General features: G+C 36.1%; 3 protein-coding genes across 6 annotated transcripts; 2 read left to right on the top strand and 1 right to left on the bottom strand.

Moving 5' to 3' along the window:
* The first annotated feature begins 1,372 nt into the window (after nucleotides 1-1,372).
* Nucleotides 1,373-3,507, top strand: LOC135583832 (BOI-related E3 ubiquitin-protein ligase 1-like). Of its 4 annotated transcripts, none has more exons than XM_065183168.1 (4): nucleotides 1,373-1,532; nucleotides 2,196-2,280; nucleotides 2,362-2,726; nucleotides 2,825-3,507. In XM_065183168.1, exons 2-4 carry the CDS (start codon nucleotides 2,217-2,219, stop codon nucleotides 3,326-3,328), a joined length of 933 nt encoding a protein of 310 aa, XP_065039240.1. In that variant the 5' UTR covers nucleotides 1,373-1,532; nucleotides 2,196-2,216; the 3' UTR covers nucleotides 3,329-3,507. The 4 variants fall into 4 exon arrangements, with proteins under 4 accessions (XP_065039240.1, XP_065039238.1, XP_065039239.1 ...); XM_065183166.1 differs by having other exon boundaries at nucleotides 1,396-1,916; XM_065183167.1 differs by having other exon boundaries at nucleotides 1,396-1,556.
* A 3,476-nt stretch (nucleotides 3,508-6,983) lies between these two features.
* On the top strand, nucleotides 6,984-7,854 carry LOC135585953 (FCS-Like Zinc finger 1-like). The gene is made up of 2 exons (XM_065183169.1): nucleotides 6,984-7,384; nucleotides 7,478-7,854. Exons 1-2 carry the CDS (start codon nucleotides 7,131-7,133, stop codon nucleotides 7,650-7,652), a joined length of 429 nt encoding a protein of 142 aa, XP_065039241.1. The 5' UTR covers nucleotides 6,984-7,130; the 3' UTR covers nucleotides 7,653-7,854.
* A 2,054-nt stretch (nucleotides 7,855-9,908) lies between these two features.
* LOC135673827 (casein kinase II subunit beta-1-like) lies at nucleotides 9,909-15,086 on the bottom strand. The gene is made up of 5 exons (XM_065183170.1): nucleotides 14,576-15,086; nucleotides 12,780-12,998; nucleotides 10,859-10,968; nucleotides 10,612-10,777; nucleotides 9,909-10,245 (listed from the first exon to the last, which is right to left on the bottom strand). Exons 1-5 carry the CDS (start codon nucleotides 14,790-14,792, stop codon nucleotides 10,115-10,117), a joined length of 843 nt encoding a protein of 280 aa, XP_065039242.1. The 5' UTR covers nucleotides 14,793-15,086; the 3' UTR covers nucleotides 9,909-10,114.
* Between the last annotated feature and the right edge of the window lie 6,313 nt (nucleotides 15,087-21,399).

Here is a 21,399-nt window from a genome sequence, read left to right on the forward strand (position 1 = left end):
CATTGCCGAAGATCTTGGTGGGGTCAACTCTATGGATCCTCTGCATCCTATTGCATAGTTGAAATTTCGCATCAGTTTTGCATCACAAAATAATGTGTCACTGTATCTATCATGCAATTTTTCCTTTCATTTTATCTGGTGGATGAATATTTAATTTATGTGATAATTCAATAACAATTATAATGGCTGATTGTCCGAGAAAATATCTTTTTTTGAGTTTTTCCAGGATAGTACCCATTTTTAAAAATTTCAAACCATCATCCTCTATTTCAAAATTTTTAAAAATACCCCCCAAAAGCTGTTGTAGTGTTTTTCCATTCAATCCCAAAAAAACTTTTGGCCAACTATTATTTATAGTGTTTTGTGGGTTATTTTTTTTATCCGTAAGACACCATATTGTATTTTTTAGATACTATATAATAATTTTGTTTTAAAAATACTATGATATCAAAAACATAGTATACTATTTTTTTTAATAGTATATAATATCTTTTAAAAAATACTATATAATATTTTTAAAACACTATATAGTATTTTTGTTGATAAAACCATGTAAATAGTTAGGGAAAAAAAATTGGATTTGAGTGAGAAAAAATGATAATTTTTTAAGAGATTTTTGGAACATTACAAATAGGGGGTGATCAGATCGTATGAGTATTTTGAAAAAGGAGTACCATATAAGCAAAACCTAAAAAAAGATTATTTTCCAAAACAATCGCTCAATTATAATTCAAAATTTATATTCTATATTCAATTAAAATAATTTAAAATTTATATTTATAGATTTCAGTAAAACATTCTTGGCCCTCTTTTCTCTCTCTCTCTCTCCCTCTCTCTCTCTTGACTATAGATAGTATCTATTGGTATCTTTAACACATCTCCATACTATCTTATATGTTCCTGCCTGATTTTGTCTTTCATCAGAGCTACATCTAATTGTTCACTTATGTAGTAATTCTAATATTTTAATTCTTCTTTAATACTTTTCATTTAGAGCATTCTATATAATTGTTGACCATTTTATTTTTTGCTACATAATATGCATATATCTTTATTACATCATATAAATTCCATGATAATATACACAAGTACTCATCCATTAATGACATCGTTGCATAACTTTATTGCGGTATTCTTTCTGTTCTTGCTACGTTTCTTATTTGTTTAAACAGAAACTTGCATGACTGATATCCTTTTCACAAACCAATTGATTTCTTCGATTTATCCATCATAATAATAAAGTGGGATTAATCCAAGCAATAACAGTGGTCAATCTGATACCATTTTACCTTGTTCTGATTGAGAAAGAGACGCGTGAGAAGCAGTTAATGTTAGGCCGAGCATATTAAACCTACAGATCTTCACATTTCCAAGACAATGGAGGAAGGAAAAAGGAAGGGCTGTTGGTTTGCCTGGACAAACCTTGGAAGCTAAGAAAGAGAAAGACTAACAACAGCAAACACTTGGCACAAGAAACAAAGTATGGAAGGCAATCCAAGCTGCTACTACTTCAAGCACAATGACTGTCCCTGGTATTTCTCCCATGCACAGACAAGGTCACACCCTTCTTTTCTCTCTCTCTCTCTCTCTCTCTCTCTCTCTCCCTCTCATGTGCCTACTGCATCATCGAAGGCAAACTGGCCTAGGAAATCTCAACACAAAATGAAACAGTGCTGCTGAGGATGGTGGATCCATTCAAACCAAAAGGAAGGAGATTTATATGGTTAGCAGCAGCTCACCATCTCTCTCCACTCCTCTTTGTTGTGAGTGAGAGAGCATAAGAGCAGGCCATCTTTGGACTCTTTCGATCGTTCCGAGCGCATTTATCTCCACTTCGTTGCGTACCCTTTTTTCTGCATTGAAGTGAAGAGGCCGACGAGGGAGGTGGAGGAGAAACAAGAGCAGCAGCATCTATGGTTGTTGGCATTGAAAGCTTTTGCTTCTGATTCCTCCTCTTCATCTGCCTCTTTCTTTCGTCGCACACCTCTCTCTCTCTCTCTCTCTCTCTCTCTCTCTCTCTCTCTAGACAAGTAATGATAGTTCAATCCTGATACCCGTGTAACTTTCCTCGTTCGAGTTTGCGGTCAAGTTCCGATCTTGATCGGTTTTATAGATGATTTCCCATTAGTTTCTGTGTGAAAGGTCGAATCTTGAGTGGTCTCCTTGGGAAATTTTTGGTTGCTGGATTGACGCAGAAGCGATAGGAGGAGAAAGAAATGGACTTTCCTCGAGCCGCGCCTGGTTTCATCGATCCGTCGGAGTTATTGCTCGCCAATGGAGGTGAGATGAGGCAAAGTTGGCTCCTTTTTGGTCTGCTTGAACGGTATGTTGTGGGTTTCTGAGGTTTGTTTTATCTAACAGCACCGCCGAATCCGAGGAAGAGAGGTCGAGGAGGCATCGGGTTCCCGGAGACACCGCCGCCGCCGCCACCGCAGCTGCAGCAGAACCACCCTGTCGACCTCCTCTCGCTGCAACCACAGCGTACATCGACCCCGCTTTCGCCTCCGGCGCTTGTGAGCTTCGCCCAGCACCAGAGCCACCCTTCTCTCCGAGTTTCCACCGGCCTCCGACTCTCCTTCAAGGATCGATGCCAGCAGCAGAACCAGAAGCAATCCAACCCTCTTCTATCTTCTTCTTCCTCCTTCCTGTCCTCCCTTCTGTCCGAAGAACTCACCACCCACATCAATCAACAGAAGGGCGAAATCGAGCAGTTCCTTCACGCCGAGGTACTATTCTCTCCTCCTGCCTCTCCCGGATTGCTTTGGCTCCTTTGGTCTTGGTAATAAAGAGACTTAAAGATTGGATTTTTCATCCTCTATGGCAGTCAGAGCAGCTGCGACGGGGGTTGGCGGAGAGGCGATGGAGGCACTACCGGTATCTATTAAGCGCAGCGAACGAGTCAGCCGCCCGGCGGCTACGAGAGGAGGAGGCGGAAGCGGACCGGGCGGCGCGGCGGAGCGCCGAGCTCGAGGGCCGCCTCGCCCGCCTCCGAATCGAGTCGATGGCATGGAAAGCCAAGGCCACGGCCGACCAGGCAACGGCAACTTCCCTCCAGGTCCAGCTCCAAAAGGCTGTCGCCACCGCGGCCCAGGCGCGGGGCTGCGAGGCGTCGCCGGCCGAGGACGCCGAGTCGGCCTTCATGGAGCCTCACCGAGTCGATCAGGGGCGGGCTTGCCGCGCCTGCCGGGAGCGCCTGGCCTCGGTGGTGCTCCTCCCCTGCCGCCACCTGTGCCTGTGCGACGTCTGCGACGGAGGGGGAGGCCCGGTCGAGTCGTGCCCGGTTTGCCGATGTGGCAAGGCCGGGAGCGTCCGAGTCTACCTCACTTAAGACTGCAAATCTCAGCCGTTCAAAAGATCTCCGTAAACACGAAAAATTAAAAATAAATCACACAAAAAAGGGATTAGAAAAAGACAGTCCGACGCTTAAACTCTTTTTCTAATCAGCTTTTGGAAACAAGATGATGAGCATTACTACTAATTAATTCGAATTTATTCTAATTTTATTTATTTTTCTTAATTTGTTTCGAATGTGCACCTTCGGCCGTTTGATTACCATCATGTGGCAGAGAACCAGGAAGGCCCATCGATCGTCTAATGGGCCGGCCCAACCCATATATGTAACGCATGCCTGCAATTTAGACTAGTGCTTAGCCAATCGATCTAATTTGTGTTGATCAAATGCTTGTTTGACGTGCAATCTTAATGGGTCACACTTCATATTTCGTAGTAATCAACATTCATATCTTCGTAGTAATCACCTATTGCATTATTTAAGAAAACGAGGAAGAGTGGAAATTTTGCATGATGATGCCAATTCCAATAATAAATTACAAGCGACAATGAAATAAAGTATTGATGGTGACAACGTTGATAACTGATGATGATGATGATTGTTAGTCGACAATGGTATTAACATATTAGCGATGTAAATGATAATTTACCGAGTCGAAATAAGAGTTTTCTTTGTATGAGTTAATTAATTTTGGTTTTTTTTAAAAAAAAATATTCTATCTCCGATGAATAGTTTCTTTAATGTTCAACAATCTCCATGTAAAGCAGTAACAAAGTCAAAATTAGGAAAATTATTCACAATCGATGAAACAAAGGAACAAATTAGGATGGATATTTTTCATAAAAATACAAATAACAGAAAAAGACAACAATTTCATGTATTCTTTCATGTAGAAATGGAGAACAAAAAGTAAACAAAGAGTAATATGATAGATGTATTATTTATTTACTCAAATGGTAACTGATGAAACCGGGATTTCATCTTAGATCTTTGCTATCAACAATCAAAGTCTTACCAACAAATCTTAGTTTGTTTCACTAATATTTCTTTGACGATTCTGAATTATTCATAGGAGATGAAAATTTCACTAACAAGAGAATGATAGTTATTTCATTTTTGAATTGTGCAGTCATGACAAATACTATAAAAAAAAAAAAGGATCATTTAGCCAAATAAAAACTCATTAATGTTCAAAAGTGACATCTGAGATAATAGCTTGAATCTTAATTGACACAACATTTTCTCTTCTTACCTTTCACCTCATGAACTTAACTCTTTCAAGATATATTTGCTATCTTGAACCACTGGTCTTCTCTGATCAGTGAATTGAATAAAGAACCAATCGATTGGGGAAACCTTGCTATGGATCCACTATATTATTCCCTTGTTTCGACAAACAAGTATCAGTAGGAACACTGTCTCTTTCTAACTAAATGAGCCAAAACTTATGACTCTCCAACAAAAGTTCCAATGGATTTTTGGCCAAACATCTTAAATATAGTTCAAGTGAATCTAGTGATCACCTAATCAACGACCACAATCTTGGGATGTTTGAACTATGCTTTGTAAGGAATGCACACCAAACACACACCATGGGAAACAAAGAGTCTCCATCCATCCTTTGTAGACAAAGGTGTTTGCTTTGATGAGTGAGGAGAAGAGCAATAGGTTAGACTTTGCCTCATTGTTGGACTGTTGCGTCTCAACTGTTCATATACTGAAGCTGTAGAAATGAGAGAAACAGAGTTTGGTGATTGGTTTTGTTTTACTGTCAGGATTGGTGATTTTGGACTCACCATCTTTCTCCGAGAAAAAAGGGGAAAAAGAAGACTAATTTGTGTTGAGTAGAAAGTTGTGAAGGAAGAAAGAACTACAGCTACTGGTGAGATCACATCACTCTCTGATTTCACGATTTGGACAGCGTTTTGTTTCTTCGGTCCATCATGGAATTGGTAGAGATGCATGACCATAGTTATGAATCATTCAGTGTTTGTATATTCATGGATGTTGAAAGATTTAGTGATTTCACCTACACATCCAAAAGTCCATTGATGTTCCACATTTTCTATAAAGTCTATCCTGATATGTTTGAAACCAATTATGGTCAGAAGCGCAAAGTTTATAACACATTTAAAAACCCAATGATGTTCAACATTGTCTATCAAGTCTATCTTGATATGCTTGAAAAGCCGACATACCATATCATAATCTCTCTCCTTGTCACTGTTTCATTCATTTTGCTTATTTAATCAAAAGGTATTTATGGTCAAAAGCACATAGCCAAGTTTATAAGAAAGTTGTGTATAATGTGACTTTTTTATTAGGCTTTCTTCCTAATCTCTAACAAAAGAATATGGTGTTTGAGCAAATCATAGGTAAATGAATTATGAGAAAGGAATGCATATGAATGTAACAAATCAAGAAATGGAACTGGAAAGATTACTGTGCTAATCTATATAGTTCATAATTTAGTGATCAGAAAAGGGTTGGAAGTCAGTGTCAGGTTGGAATAATTCATGGCGTGGGAGAAAAAAGAGCACACTGGAACAAAGAGATTGAGACAAAGTGTGTGAAAGAGAGACACAAATCTCCACTTCACCTTCAAAACTAGGATGGAGTAATCCTCAATCAGAGACTTGATTCCCAAATCAATGCCTCCGTGTATACAACTCAGTGAGATTGCAGCTATGGAGAAATGTGGATGATAATTTGATCCTCTCTCTCTCTCTCTCTCTCTCTCTCTCTCTCTCTCTCTCTCTCTCTCTCTCTCTCTATATATATATATATATATATATATATATATATATATATATATATATATATATATGTATATATACATGTATATAAATATATATACACACACACACACATATATATATATATATATATATATATATATATATATATATGTAATTACAAAAAAGTGTGATGCTTTCATATTATTAATTGACAAGAGAACATGGGTAGCAGATCAACCAAACAATTTAATACATGCTTTAGGCTGTGATGAAATAAAGCAGGCACCACCTGTTCCAATAACAGTGTTCTTCTCCACTCAAAAGCATTGGCTTGAGACTTGGGCTTCCTTAAATCCCTCAGAAGATCAAAGTTGGCACAGATGTGGATTGATTCTGTCCATTCATGTGTCTCTGCTGCTGCCTCAATAAACCACTGAGAGACCATAAACTAAGCGACATCGAGTCTGGCGAAGAAATAAAAGAAGTGTTCTTTTTGCAGGAATGATTAACTCAAGCTGATGACAAAGGTCTGCAGATGTTGTAGCTGAAAAATAATTTATGAGAATTAGCTTCTGTTGTTGATGTAATTACTCATATGATTTTCTTTAGAATAAGATATATATATATATATATATATATATATATTTAAATATATAAATATGAAAAAAAAATATTTTTAGATGACATGTATCAGTAATTTTGCTAAAATTGAAATGGTGGGAGATTGGGGGGATCTTGACCGACGGGAACCGGCTGGTGACGGTAAAAGCCGGGAAGAACAAAGAAAAGGGGAAGCAACAACGATGGCGTCATAGTCACGTGAGGATTGTTCTGGGCGGGTTTGGCGTCGAGTTCGGGCTCCGCACTCCCTTTAACTACGAGAACGCCACAGCGTCAGGTGCGAACTATATATTTATATATATCACTGGGAGAGCTTTCAACAAGCTTAAGGATTGATCGCGGCGTTACGCTTGTCGATCGCTTGGCTGTCCATTCCAACTCGATTAGACGAAGACCAAAGCCGCGATTATTCGCAGTCCACCTATTCGTCGTGGTTCCGAGAGACCCACCATTATTGGAACTCCCACCCTCCTCTTTTTATGACCCGCCCCACCACCCCCAAGAGGAGCCGCCGTAGAAGCCTTGAGATCACCATGGACTCCTCTCGCTCATCCTCTTTCTCTTCCCCTTCTCATGGATCGCTGAACGACGCCGGCCCCGAAGCAGGCAACAGCAGCGCCGCGTTGGGAAGGCTGTATTATGACGGCTTCGACGACGAACCGCGTCACTTCTTGGACTGCTGCTCCCTCTGCAGGAAGCCCCTCGCGAGCAACCGCAACATATTCATGTACAGGTTGGGTGTGCAACCCTCTTTGTTGGAGTCATTTGTCATCTTCGTGGAGAGTGCTGGTGTGGGGTGAGTGTATTGATGGGTAGTTGGTTGCAGAGGGGACACGCCGTTCTGCAGCGAGGAGTGCCGGCAGGAGCAGATCGAGATCGACGAGGCCGGGGAGAACAGCCGGAAGCTCTCCGTGAAGGTGTCCAGGTCGAGGAAGGAGCGGCGGAAGAGTGGCGAGTCCCAGAAGATTCACGTCTGGGCCGACACTGCCGTGGCTAGGTAAACTACGGCACACTCGATATAAAGCTGTAGGTAGTGTACAAAGTCGAAACCCGAGAGGAGTGGCAAAGAGGAAGAAGCTCTTTTGCTTGCATAGGGCGACGAGTGTTGTAACCTTTGCCTGGGTTGAGACTTGTTCTTCATCGCTTTTCTTACTGTTTGTTGTTCTTGATGAAGTGGTAATCGAGGCTTTGATCCCTCTCTAATTCTGTTGTCTGATGACTTAACGCATAAAGAAACTTTAATGCTAAATTCGTCTAGGTTTCGACTGGAGAAAACAACAAACACCAACATCTGGAAGGTGACGGACGAGCTAATCTACTTGAACATAAGTCTACTTCATAGTGGATTGATTAAGCTGTCAACTTAAAACTGTTGTTGTTCATGCTGGGAATCAGGTCGTATCGTACGAGAAACAAGTGTAATAAGCAAACATCGGAACCTAGCGCACTGGTTTCTCCTTTAATCTTGCTTGTACTTGACTGTTTCAGCATAAAAGGTTCAATGAGGACACATAGATCATTTTTACGAGAATAAATTCATTGAGAACACACATCCTCGGAGATGAAACCAAATTAACTTTGAGATGGATTTCGTTTCCGCTAGACATGTGACATGAGCGGCGGTTCTAACACGACGAAGACCATTCAATTAGGAGCAGGTCAGTGAGGTGACGACAAGTACCGGTAAAAAGTGTACCCTCATCAACCGTGCAACAACGCACAAACACCTACCATGTCTCGACAGATACGACGTATCTTGTGTACTACTGGTCTCACTCCCATCCACGTGTAAAATGAGACATTATATGAAACAGTTAAGTTTGCTGAGTTTTAATGTCTGTTATGTAGTGGTGGGATATAAAGATAAATAATTTATATATATAAATAAATATTAGTAGCTCATAAGATATAGTGAAATTAAATAGAATCACAATCAAATATAACACCAAGATATATGTAAAAAATTTCTTGAAGGGTAAAAATCACGTGATAAATTAGAGATAATCCACTATAATAATAATGAATATATAAATCTTAATCTCTTGCCTAAAATCCTAACAACAATCACAAAAGAATAACTGGGATACAATGATTACGTCATTATGCACAATATCTAAATCCTCCCTAATTCTCCCCAAGTAATCATAGTAAAAATCTATTATAGATTTGATCTAACACGAGATGAAAGCACTCTTAGATGATTGAGAACAATCTCTCTGTATTATCCTTATCTTCTTTCCTTTCTTTCTCTTCCTTTTCTATCTTGTTCTCCTCCGTTTCTTTAGAAAACCTACACTCCCCTTAATATAAAATTAAGGTTCGATTAAGAGAGAATGAGCTGTGAGCTAATAAAACCCATCTTGGACTGAATATGGGTTATCAACCCAACAACGAGAACCTAGGTGACCATTCCATTCCATGAGACTCCGCAAAAGTTCATGAAGCCAATTCCACATCCAATAGCTTCATCCCTCTTAAATGGCATCTGTTGATAACTTTGTCCAGCCAATTAAGAAGAAGAATATAGATATCTAGCATTCAATGAACATGAAACAAACAACGACGGTTACAATGGCAGGATGTCAGGCCAATCACTGTTATGCTGTGGTTGACAGAACAGGCCTTGCCTCTTATGTTATCTCCATCTTACAACAGGATTTTATGTAAGAATTTTGTTTCTATAAGCTAATCCAGTCCCCAACACTATCGCCCAACCGCATGCTTCTGTCCCCGTCTGATGGGATTTACGATGATCATTTTGGAGGCATGATCTAATTATTCATATAAAAAACACAACTTATCTCTGAAGAGGAGTTGTTCATGGTTAACCACATTAATATCATACATCACAGCAATTTTATTATCAAATAACTGTAAAAGAAGATATTAACTAGTCATTGGTCCCAAGCGTGGTCGTCTAAATAAATGCATGTCACAGTTAAAATTACATTTTACCACATAAAAAAAGCATATTTCGAAGAAAAGCATACATCAAGATATACTTGATGCAACAGGCAAGGGAGCATTCACTCTTTTCAAGACGTAAGAATAATTTACAGCCTACAATCTCAGCAGTAGTACACATCTATAACCACGCAGTGTAAGGAAAAAAGCACACAAATATATAACCACAGAAAACTCTGAAATTATTCCTATTATTAGTGTCATGGTGTTGTAGAAGGTATCTAGATATTAAAATACCTACATTAGATTACTGTCAAATAAACAAAAAAGTTACAAGAAAAGCAAAAAGTGGCTAACCTTGCAAATTGAGACATGGAAATTAATAATCAACCATAAAAGTTACACTTGCACAGTCGTTACAAGATTAAAATAAAACAACTTGAGTTAGGACAACCCAAAGTAAATATTATCCCAAAAGCAAGGATAGGTTAACACTTTCTACTTCTGAACCCCCTCCAGATACAACAAAATTCTCTTTGTTTGGCAGCTCAGCTCCAATTCATGGTTTGTGAATTTTGAAGCCAAATACCCTGGGAACATACCGTTGTGATGGCTTTTGTGGCTTGAGGTGCCCATAAGTCATCAGAAACAGGTGAGGAAATGTTGTCCCAAAGTAAGCTCCATCGATATCTAAGCAAGGTCAATTGAATTTCAAATTTTCATTAGAGGTAACTAAACTGAGCAGCTAGTGTGCATCTCTTTGTTACTTAATTGAAAAAGCAATTACTAGATAGTGTAAACTCCAGGAGAGAATACATGTAATAACTAATACAGCAACCCATGGATGGTTATGGTTTCAAATTACATCATTCACTGTTGCTCTATATGCAAAAGTATTCCAGGACAAGGGCCAAAAGTAAATTATGTATTAATGGAAATTACAGTAAGGCAGAAATCATGTTAGCAAAGCAGCATATCAAGAGGCATATACTATTTTAAAGATCTTGTCATAATACGACCAATTTGAACAAAATTTGCTAAGTCAAAAAAGGATACTGCCTTGATACTTCGATCTTGGATAGTATACATCTTCACATTTGGGACAATATATTTTCACAGTACTTGATCGAGGTATGTCCGACTGCCCAAGAGGAAGACAGGGCTGGCCACAACAGTAGACTCGAGGGCATCTTCCAAAATCATAGTTCTTGAATTTCTCTAGCTACAGAAATTGTCACTACCAAGTGTCATTGATGACAAACTAAGAAACCATAAACATAGAGGACAAAATACAAGACCTTACCATAGCAGCCATCCCTTTACTGGTTAATATATATCGAACATGAATCAAACCATAAAGCATCTCTGCTGCTGATTCAACTAGCTCGTTTTGTTCCTCGGTGAACATGTCTCCTGCCCATATGTAAAATTCATTGAAATTGTCTACAATTTCCAGCCAAAGAAGCATGCATAAATTATCAGCGCAATAAGGCAGTAAAAATAGTGATGAAAATATAAAGAAATAATGAGGTACATATTGCAAGGCTCTCTATCAGAGTTTAATGTATAAACTTTTTGTTCACATATATATTACTTCTGGCACTTTTCTCTTTTTCTCTGTGTTGTCTATATGGTTGGGTTGAGGGTGGGAGAGGGATGGTTTGAGCAGGCTTGTCAGCAACAGACAGAAAACATCAGCATGGGAGGAGGAGATAATTCCCATTCCACATACCACAAATAGTATTCAGAAGGCATAAACTACTGGCAATTAATTAACAACCCCAAAAAACACCAGTTATCACAACACTCCTTAGTCTACCAGCTGACCACTGCATATTATCAGTCATCTCTCCACGTCAAGCACTGCCACTCTCTGAAAAGAAATTGTTGTTTACCCAGAAACATATAACATTGATTTCTATATGTTACATCAAAATGAGTAAGTAATTTTGCAGCCATCATTTCTAATCCAAATTCTAGATGGAGATTAAAATCTAACACTAGAAAACACTGTCATAGACTTATGGAATCTTAAAGGTCCTAATAGGTCTGACAGTCGGTGCATATATGAATTGCCACTATTCTATCAATCTATTTCATGTTGCTATATGGCACATTACTATGTGCATCATGCATATTAAAGCTAGAAATTGTTGACCCTGAGAAAGTCCCAAATTTCACAGAAATGAAAGGAAAAAAGGGAAAATTTTGTGAAAATCCCTCAATCATGTAATTTGTGGGAAACAATAGTCAATTTGTGATAGTTGTCTAACTATAGTCTAAAAGAATTATTGCTGCAAAGCTACTTCCGTATATTTCCTTTTCAGTGATGTTTTCTACATAACCATTTCGTTTAAAAAATGGTTTTCACATAAAATACAGTTCATTTCTTATTTGTCTTTTGGTCAGGGGATCATCACTTTTCTTTGTATAAGTCTAGCTCCATATTTTCTGGGAGGGAAAACAATAACTCCAATACAAGGCATCTAAGTTACAGCTGATTGCAATCTTATAAAGAAAGAATTCATTGTCAGCAAATATACTTCTCCATAAAATTCAAGATATCTAAAGTACAGCTGAATGCTGTCTTAAAAAGAAAGAAATCATCACCAGCAAACATACTTTTTCACAACATTATAGTAATCTTGCAATGAAGGAAAGAAGCAGGACGTAAATGATAATGCTTGCTGAAAAGAACAAAAAACTTCACTGGTGAAGATACTAAAATTTCATAGTAGTACACTACTTTTGCAACAATGAAAGGAAAGCCCAATAAATCTCACCTTTGTATGTTTTATAACTTATTTGCTAGCTAGGGCTTTGCATCCCAAAAGATGGGTTAACATTCAAGTATTCCAAATAAAAGAAAATACATATTTGAAATAATGGTTTGCAAATTCTGATGGACTTTCACTTCCAAACTTTATCTGAACTCTTTATGCCAAAACTTCGAAAGTAAAGAAACTATGATATGGAAGATCAATAAATCCAACAAGTTTGAGAAGGAAAGTTGTCTTTAAACTTTGCAGATGCTGATAAAACTTTGAAGAAAAGTGTAACTAGCCTAAGTATTGTAACTGCCAAGGAAACCCAAAGCTAATAGAACACAGGAAATTATTAGGATCCAAAGCTTGGAATACCATTGACGTTTAGCCATTTGAGATAGAGCCAAAACAAACTTGCATTTAATTAGGCAAGTCTCTGTTACAGGCAAGCAAGATTACCATTGGAAGATTCCACGTCCAGGATCAAATCAAGAGCATAGTCATAGTACGGGACTTGACTGCTTAGCCCACAAAGGTTGAAATCATCTTGTATGTATTCATCATCAACTTCGCAAAAAAACTCATTCCCTCTTAGGTTACAGAACCATGAAATCCAGGAGGTGTCTTCCCCATCAGAACCACTAACATCAGACTCTTCACTTTCTGTTTCTGATTCTTCTGTGGCACCAGATATTGCAAAAATCGAAAAATACTTATAAGCAACAATATGACAAAAATCATATAAGATAAGAATGAGTACTGTAAACAAGAAGAATATTAAACCTCGAATGATACCAAATTAACAACAAATATAAATAAAAACCAGAATATGTCAGGGAAAAAGGAGAACAAATAAAGAAAAAAAATCGTCATGGTTAAATGATAGCCCAACTAAGTCTCTTAAAGGGGTCCAAAGAAATGATGGAGATGTCTGAGATAAACCAACTATTGCTGCTAAGGAAAAAATTAGCATTCCTCACTAACTCTAAGCTGCTGATTTTAAGACCTTTAGCAGTTAATTACTATACTTTCACAATTTCTAAAAATTTAAAATCGCTTTAAATCTAAAACTGCCAATCCAGACCAACACAGCAGTTAGATTGCTGACAAAAATACAGAAATATTTAATCCTTAAATCAATGACCCACTCGTGCAACAACTACGTTAGACTGAATGAGTAACTGAAGCATACAAAGATTCTTCTTGTACCTTTTAATCTGACAATCATCAGTCAAAGAAATCACTCTTTAGTTGGAAGTGAGTACCTTAATGAATCAAGATTGGGTAAACAATTGTTTTTACAATCCACCTCTTTCCTTCTTCCTTTCAGTTAAAGGGAAAACATCCGTTAGGACAGAAATCTGCAACAATGAATATGGTTCACCGACAGGCCGCATCCCAGCATGGCCAAAGAGTCACCTAAAGTTTAGCATGGTCGACGATCCAGTCAGGAATGTTTCCAAAGACAAGGTAGTAAAATCTCTACAAAGGTTTTTGCAATACATATTGCCCCAACCAATGGCTCGAACTAACGCTTCTACAAAAGTGAACCATTTTGCATTAAAAAAATACTGTACTTCATCAACCAACATCTTTTTAAGCTAAAAAGTATCTCTTCAAGAAGATTGCATGAAAAGTGAAGAAAAACTACAAGCAAATTTTAGCTGTGCAATAAGATCCAGAAATTAACACCTTCATGATTACGCATGAACACTTGTATTTTCAAACTACAAAAAGAATTCCATAATACTTGTACACAAGGAACCTTTGGATCCTGAAATATGATATTACCTCACGGACTCAAAATAAGGATCTATGTCACTTGTTCATTAAGCAATATCACAACCAGACTTCTGTGGGAGGTCTCCTCCCACTCAATGTGTTTCGAGTTGATTGTATCCTGTTCATCAAGAACAAGGGCAAGATTATGTCTAAACCTAATATGTTTACCAAACCAACTTATATTTGTCACTACCGTTTTTCTTATTTTGGGAAAGAGAACGCCGCAACATATGCAATTTATTTTCCCCAAATGCAACCGTCTCTTCGAGTTGCATGTGTAAGTAGGCATAAAAAAGTAAGAATCCAAACAGATAAGTGGAAAAAAGAAAAACATAATCGACAACACCAAAGAGGTGAAATCTTAAAAAAAGAACAGTTCTTTTGAGACATTATATTGTAAAAAAAAAAATTAAAAACAAATTCCAACATGGAAAAAAGATGGGAAGCCGAAATACAGAGAAACAAAAATTTACCATCCGAGAGCTTGCTCTTGGACAAGGTTCGATGCTCGGGCTGCTTCCCCGAGTTGACGGACGGCATCGACAGCCTACCCTTCTCCTTGCCGTTCAAACCCCTCGAAGTCGACGGCGAGGACCTCTCCAGATGCCTGTCGAGGGCATCGTTGATCCGCTTTCGATCCGCGGCTCCAATCTCCACCTTCGACCCGCAACCTCCCCTCTCTCTATACATATCTCCCTCCTCTTCGATTCACTCACCACGTTTCTCCAAAAATGAAACGGCCGGAAATCGATTCACCATTCCATTCAAAAAGAAGATAAAAGGAAACCCTAAAATCTGGAGAAAACGGCAAATCTGGTGCTACGTAGCCCCCGATTTCGAGAAGAAGGAGAAGAAATTTGGCGCAGACGGAGGAAAACCAGAAGAGGATTCCCGTTCCCTGTTCCTCTCCTAAGGGAGGAGAGAGAAGGAAGGGGAGAGTTGAGTACTCTCTGTCTGGGGTCGAAGTGTGCATAGGGGGGAGAAGAGACAGGACGAGGAAGAGGGGCACAAAAGTAAATAGGAGTGTACTAGTTCGTTAAGATGCGTAAATTTGATGGCATCCTGACCGTTCCTTATGGGACGACATAGTTTCTGAGAGGTTTCGCTCGCGATTCATGGATTGCGCTCGGCCAACGTGCCCACGGTCCGGACGATATCGTTGACATGCCACATTTCTGTTGGCTGACTCGGTACGTGGTGTAACGGACCAAATTCCAACAATAAATCCCTCCTTTAATTTTGCTAATTAAAATTAATGTTAATTAATAAAAAAAAGATGTTCAATTAGATACGGAGGAATTTGGAAATTCGTCGAGACTGGAACTCAGATCGCTGCATGAGAGAGTAACCCATGTAGCCTTGACCATGGTTCAAGAACCGAGGGTCTGGTTCCGATTTCCAACCACTAATTTTTTTTTTAATTTTTTTTTTCTAAATTAAAAATAATTTAAAATATAAAAAAATTATAATTTTATTTTTAAAATTTTAAAAAATAGATGTATGTTTAATATTATGACCATGTACATCTATAATGAGTGCAAACACATAAAATATTATAATAAAATAAATAAAATAATATATTGATCATGTTTCGATCGTTCTTTCGATTAATATATCGAATAGTTAATCAGACGATCTCTTCATTCTGTTTCGTCGTCTTGGTTCAATCATTAATGCATATTTAAGTTTTAATTAATCAACTATCAGGATATATCTTACAACTTGTTCCACAACTATCTTACGGTTGATGGCATTTGTCATGTAAATTATTATTAAAATTAAAAAGATTGTTGTATATTATACTCACTATTCAAAAATAAGAAACTCTATATATGTAGTACTACCATTGTAATTCAAAAAAATGTTAGAAACATATCAAGCCTAGAGCTCGTCCGATGATCCTTTTAATTTTTTTAATCTTTGTAATAATAATTTCTTTCCTTTATAGGTAACGGTCAAATAAGTTAACGATCAGTTTTTTTAACTTCTATTCTAAACTTTTATAATAAATAGATAAATAATCTTAAGTCATTTAATCTAATATAAGGATAAAAAACACAAGCAACTAAATAAATCGATAATTTTTTTTTTAAAATAATTTATTCATTTTGATTTCATTGCTATTTAAATCATTATCATTTTGGTATTCTTCTAAAGCACCAATAATATTAATATAATTAATTTTAAAATATGAGTAATAGAATAATAAACATCAAATCAAGTATAGGTAGCATTATATAATTTATAAATTCTTTCATAAACATTCCAATGTTGTGGATATAAGCTAACTTATCTAACATTATTTGTAATAAAAGTACATAATAATTTTTTATACTTTAATTTTTTTAAGCAATTTATATGTATAATTTTATCAAATAGAAACATCCCTAGAAAATCTTTTGGGTCTTTTACTATTTAATATTTAAAATTTCCTTCTTGTATCAGTAAGTATAAACCATGACAAGAACACCTAACACCGAAACAAAAATATATATATGTTGACACACTTATTGTAATTTCATAATAAAAGTGGCATTTGTCGTTACACTATCAAAACTAATTAAATTTTTTTAAAAATAAATTATATTCTTCTAAAATACTTTTTATTATTCTATAAATGTTATCGATTATATCATTCATCAAAACCTCTAAAAGCAATCATTTATTTTTACATGATCTAATCACTATCAATCTTATTATAAGTGATTCCCATATAAGAGTGTATTTGCTAGTAATCACTCTAAATATCAGCACAAATAGAAATATAATTTATATATTTTTTAAAATATTGTGTAAAGTATGGGTAAGAGTCGTTTGAGGAATATGTTTGGCAACGATTCAAAGCCCTTTTCAATATAATCAATAAAACTGATTGTTTCATTAAAACTAAAAAAATAAATGTTCGATGGAAATTAATCTAGCTAATGCTTCACCATTTTTTTAGTAAAAAATTGAAAAGTGAGATTAATGGGGTAACTAAATATTTATGTTTACATTTTTTTCATATTAGCTTATGTTGAATGTTATTTCTCAATATACTTACGAAAAGTTTCATATCCTTTTTTTTTTTTTCAATTTGAAAATCTAATTATAGTAGTTAAATATAACATAGAAGGTATCATCTATGTTTCATATATTTTTAAAGTACAACTTGAAGATGTTTGACTTATGTTGGTCGTCCTATCAAATTCCTTCGCTTTAGCTTAACATTAATTTGTTAGCTTTCTTGGGTTATTGCCAGACTTTTGAAAGGATTTTCAGCGAAATAATGGCTTCCATTTGTCATAAAAAATCAAAGAGGAAGTTTAAGAGAGCATATGAGAGATTAACAATGTATTATAGATGCTTAATCCAATGCGAAAGGAATAATAAGTGGTTTGAAGTGGTATTTATAAGGTTTTTAGATTTTTTTTTCTAAAATGTCCCAAAACTAATTGTTATTTGGCTATAGCAAGGTGTAAATTTATTATTTTTTTTATATTTTAATATATTTTTAATTATAAAAATAACTAAATCACCCCTAAAATAATCATTATTATATGACTGTTGGGAGAGATAAACTAGGCATTTATCCCTCCTCGAACAGTTGGGTCGATTATTTGAGCCTCAATGGTTGGTCAATACTAACATTAATTGAGAGCTCCCCACCCTTCCCCCTCCGGTACCAATGGTTGAAACCAGAACCAAAAATAGTTAATTTTAATTCTCAAACCGTTGATTTCAATTCTTGAATCGTCAATTTTGAAATTAACGGTTTTGGTTTTCCAAACTTGAAAGAATAGAAACTGAATCACTGATTACAACCATGATAAAATAAAATAAAATAAAATAAACAATTGACATGATTAAAACATGAATTATACATTCGTCTAAGACACGATAATATACAAAGCGTCTAACATGAGGAAAAGTATCCTTCTGCACATAATGAGTTCCTCCCAAGAATGATGTGTCTATACATGAGAAAATAACATGTAACTCATTTGGCACCATACAAAATAAGATATATTAACGATTTTAAGTTGAACTCATCGTTATTATTCTGAACTCACTGAGCTCAAGTTGAGCTCTTAAGCTTCTTTGGGCATTTCTAACTTATAATTATAATTAAAGACCAAAACTGACTTGGTACGATAGTATTAGGATCCTTTTATTTTTTATTTTTAGTTTTTAAATAATATTTTATTAAGTTTATTTAGTTCAGTAAAAATCAACAGGAAGTTTATTTAATATTTATTTATTATTAAGAGTCCAAATCCTAATAAACTTTGAGTGGAACTCTATATATGTTTCTTTTCATCGATCAATAAAATATTATTCAGCCTTTTGTTAAATCTTAGGAGGGTGATCCTCTCAGGTCTTTTCACCTTTTTTTTCTCTTTTTTTTATAATAAAATCCTAAAGTCTTATCATTTGGTATCATGATCTTGACGTTTTGGCTACAATTTCTCATAGCACCTTATCACAACTATCATTATCTAAAAAAGAAGAAGAAGAAGAAGAAGAAGAAGAAGAAGAAAAAGAAGAAGAAGAAGCAGTCGCAGTTCTCAACAGCTTTTGTTTCCTAACCGCAATCCTCAGCATCTCTATAACCGCCTCAACCATGCTTCCACCGGGGACGACACTACTAGTAGTATGCCTCCTAGTTGAGAGCAATGTGAGGGCAATGAGCCCCGTCCTGCTCGGTGAGAAAGGGTCACCATCGTTGCTTCTCGGCCGACGATCACCACCACTTGCCTCCTAATTGTGATCCTCGCTACCTCCCCTTGGGTTACAATCGTAGCCATTAGACTATCCCTCCTCGCGCTGATCGAAATAGGACAACCACGACCGCCGAAGCCGCCTTGTTTCCTCAACCACTCGTGATCCTTCGGTGTCGCCAACGTCTCTTTTTACGGTGCGATAGAAATAGAGCACCCGTTGCTATCGCAACCACCGGTCTCTCTGCTGCCATAGCCGTCAGTTAGCACTACTACCGCCACTGCTTCTAGGCTAGTGACCACTACTGCTTGCCTCCTAGCAGTGACCCTTGCTACTTCCGCTTGGGTCGCAACCACAATCGCTTGGCCATCCCTCCTCGCGACGACCGAAACAAGGCAACTCCCTACTAGTCATAGGTGCTCTACAAACCAATTACGTGAATGATGACACGTATGATATGACAGAAAGCCTTTTTGATTGTTACACACACACACACACACACACACACACACATATATATATATATATATATATATAATGATGTCCATGGATCTATGAAATGAGAATCTTATCGTGATGAGAGCACAATAATGAGACTGATTCATCTCTACGTAGAACCTAAATAATTATAGTCATAAGTTACTCAAAAGGGATATCGAGATAATCAGATATACTAGTGTGCTATATACTCATCCATATGATAGAGGCAACTTGTCTCATAGCTGCTCGTGTGGGGACATTAGAGCTATAATATATGTGCTCATTGGAGAATAAGTTCACTAACTGATCCGCTCATGGAATGTTGGATGGTTGATGATACCTCATTGATAGACAATAATTCCGTTGTCCCAATGGTGTACGTGGTTCTTAGACTTGAGACACCAAAGATATCCTGTATGAGTATTCTATTCTTTGATACTGGACTTATATGTTTAAAAGTTTTATATCTAGTACAACTGGTTATCGGGAGTGGCAGCCAACCTATGAATTAAAATCGTTTCAACTTAGACTAGAATATCATCATTTATTTGAATGATGCTTTATTTCAATATGACATATTGATAGAGGGAGTTTAGTTTAAACTCCGCATCAATTGATTGTCATCATAAAAAAGGGAGAGATTATTGAATCTCAGATTTTGATGATGACAACCAATTGATGACAGAGTTTAAACCAAACTCCCCCTATCAATATGCCATATTGAAATGAACCTTGAATTCAAGTCAAAGTAATTTTAATCATGAATCTCATCATATGCAATACATCATATACATCACTATAATAAAATAATGAGCATTGCATATATAATCAAAGTGCATCATATCATGCATGATTCAAATCATCATCATACCTTCTCTTTTGTCATCAACAAAAAGGAGAAATACAACTATCAATGTTTTAGAATATGTAAGCTTAACAATTTAGCAAAATTTTTATCACTTTAAAACATGCAAGCTAGTGAGTTCTTTCTTCTCTTTTGAGAAGTGCAAGCTAGCAATTTTTTGCTTCCTTTGCAATGTTCGAGCTAGCAATTTTTGCTTCTGCAATGCACAAGCTAGCAAATTTTACATCATTTTATAACATGCAATCTAGCAAATTTCACATCATTTTAGAACATGCAAGCGAGCAAGTTTTTTTTCTCTTTGAAATGTACAAGCTAGCAAGTTTTCTCCTTGAAATATATAAGTTAGCAATACTTTCTCTCCCTTTGTTATTATCACAAAGAAGGGAAGAATATAATATTGAAGTTCATTTTCCTTTACATAAATTTTTTAAATCATGATAAAGATAAATAAAAAGGATAAATTTATATTAATATTTCAATCATAAAAAATAAAAGATCAAATCATGAATACTAAAAGACCATGTATCATTTTTGATAAATTTCTCCTTTTGTAAATAGAAGGAATGATAGGAAATGATCTTGATTTAAAAAGAAAACTCAAGTTATAAAAATCAAGAAATCAAAATCGTAATCCGAAAAATATATAAGAAGAGTTTATGCATTTGAGAGATTTAACATTTAAGCTACTACTTTTGTTTGCCTAAATTTAACATTCAAGCTAATAATTTTCGTACTCGCCTTGGTCATTGTAAGAAAGAAGAAGAGAGGAATAATACAATGGTGCAATTCATTTCCTTCTAATATCAATGCACTAAGCATCACATAAGGTATACAACCATAAATATAAAGAATTTGTACATAATAAAACTTAAGTCATAAATTATCAAGATGTCAAGTGGCATGTCATGGTTTATTAGGACAAGTCTCCTCTTTAGTAAATAGCAAAAAGAATAGTAAAAGAACAGAATATAAAAAATCTTAATTCATAATAAAAATTTTAATTCATAACAAATCTCAATTTATAAATATCAAGTGAAAGTATCAACATTCGTTTGGATGAATCTTATTTAGCGAAAAGGAACATAAGAGAATAAAAGATCTTATTCATATATAAAAAATCTAAAGTTGTCAAGAGCCTGATTCATATATATATATAAAATATCACAAGTTATAATTCTTAAAATTCACAAGAAAAATCATGATAAAAAAAATCCTCTTAAATAATATGAGAACACATAATAGAAGATCTTA

Source organism: Musa acuminata, chromosome BXJ1-5, assembly GCF_036884655.1.
Source record: "Musa acuminata AAA Group cultivar baxijiao chromosome BXJ1-5, Cavendish_Baxijiao_AAA, whole genome shotgun sequence".
In the NCBI taxonomy this organism is placed as follows: Eukaryota; Viridiplantae; Streptophyta; class Magnoliopsida; order Zingiberales; family Musaceae; genus Musa; species Musa acuminata.

Excerpts from the sequence above, each read along its gene's own strand:
- LOC135583832 (XM_065183168.1), top strand. The coding sequence starts at position 2,217 with ATGGACTTTCCTCGAGCCGCGCCTGGTTTCATCGATCCGTCGGAGTTA. Across the intron at positions 2,281-2,361 it reads GTTATTGCTCGCCAATGGAG|CACCGCCGAATCCGAGGAAG; the intron begins GTGAGATGAGGC and ends TTTATCTAACAG. Across the intron at positions 2,727-2,824 it reads AGCAGTTCCTTCACGCCGAG|TCAGAGCAGCTGCGACGGGG; the intron begins GTACTATTCTCT and ends CCTCTATGGCAG.
- LOC135585953 (XM_065183169.1), top strand. The coding sequence starts at position 7,131 with ATGACCCGCCCCACCACCCCCAAGAGGAGCCGCCGTAGAAGCCTTGAG. Across the intron at positions 7,385-7,477 it reads CGCAACATATTCATGTACAG|AGGGGACACGCCGTTCTGCA; the intron begins GTTGGGTGTGCA and ends AGTTGGTTGCAG.
- LOC135673827 (XM_065183170.1), bottom strand. The coding sequence starts at position 14,792 with ATGTATAGAGAGAGGGGAGGTTGCGGGTCGAAGGTGGAGATTGGAGCC. Across the intron at positions 10,969-12,779 it reads GGACGTGGAATCTTCCAATG|GAGACATGTTCACCGAGGAA; the intron begins GTAATCTTGCTT and ends ACATATGGGCAG. Across the intron at positions 10,778-10,858 it reads GTAAAGGGATGGCTGCTATG|CTAGAGAAATTCAAGAACTA; the intron begins GTAAGGTCTTGT and ends CAATTTCTGTAG.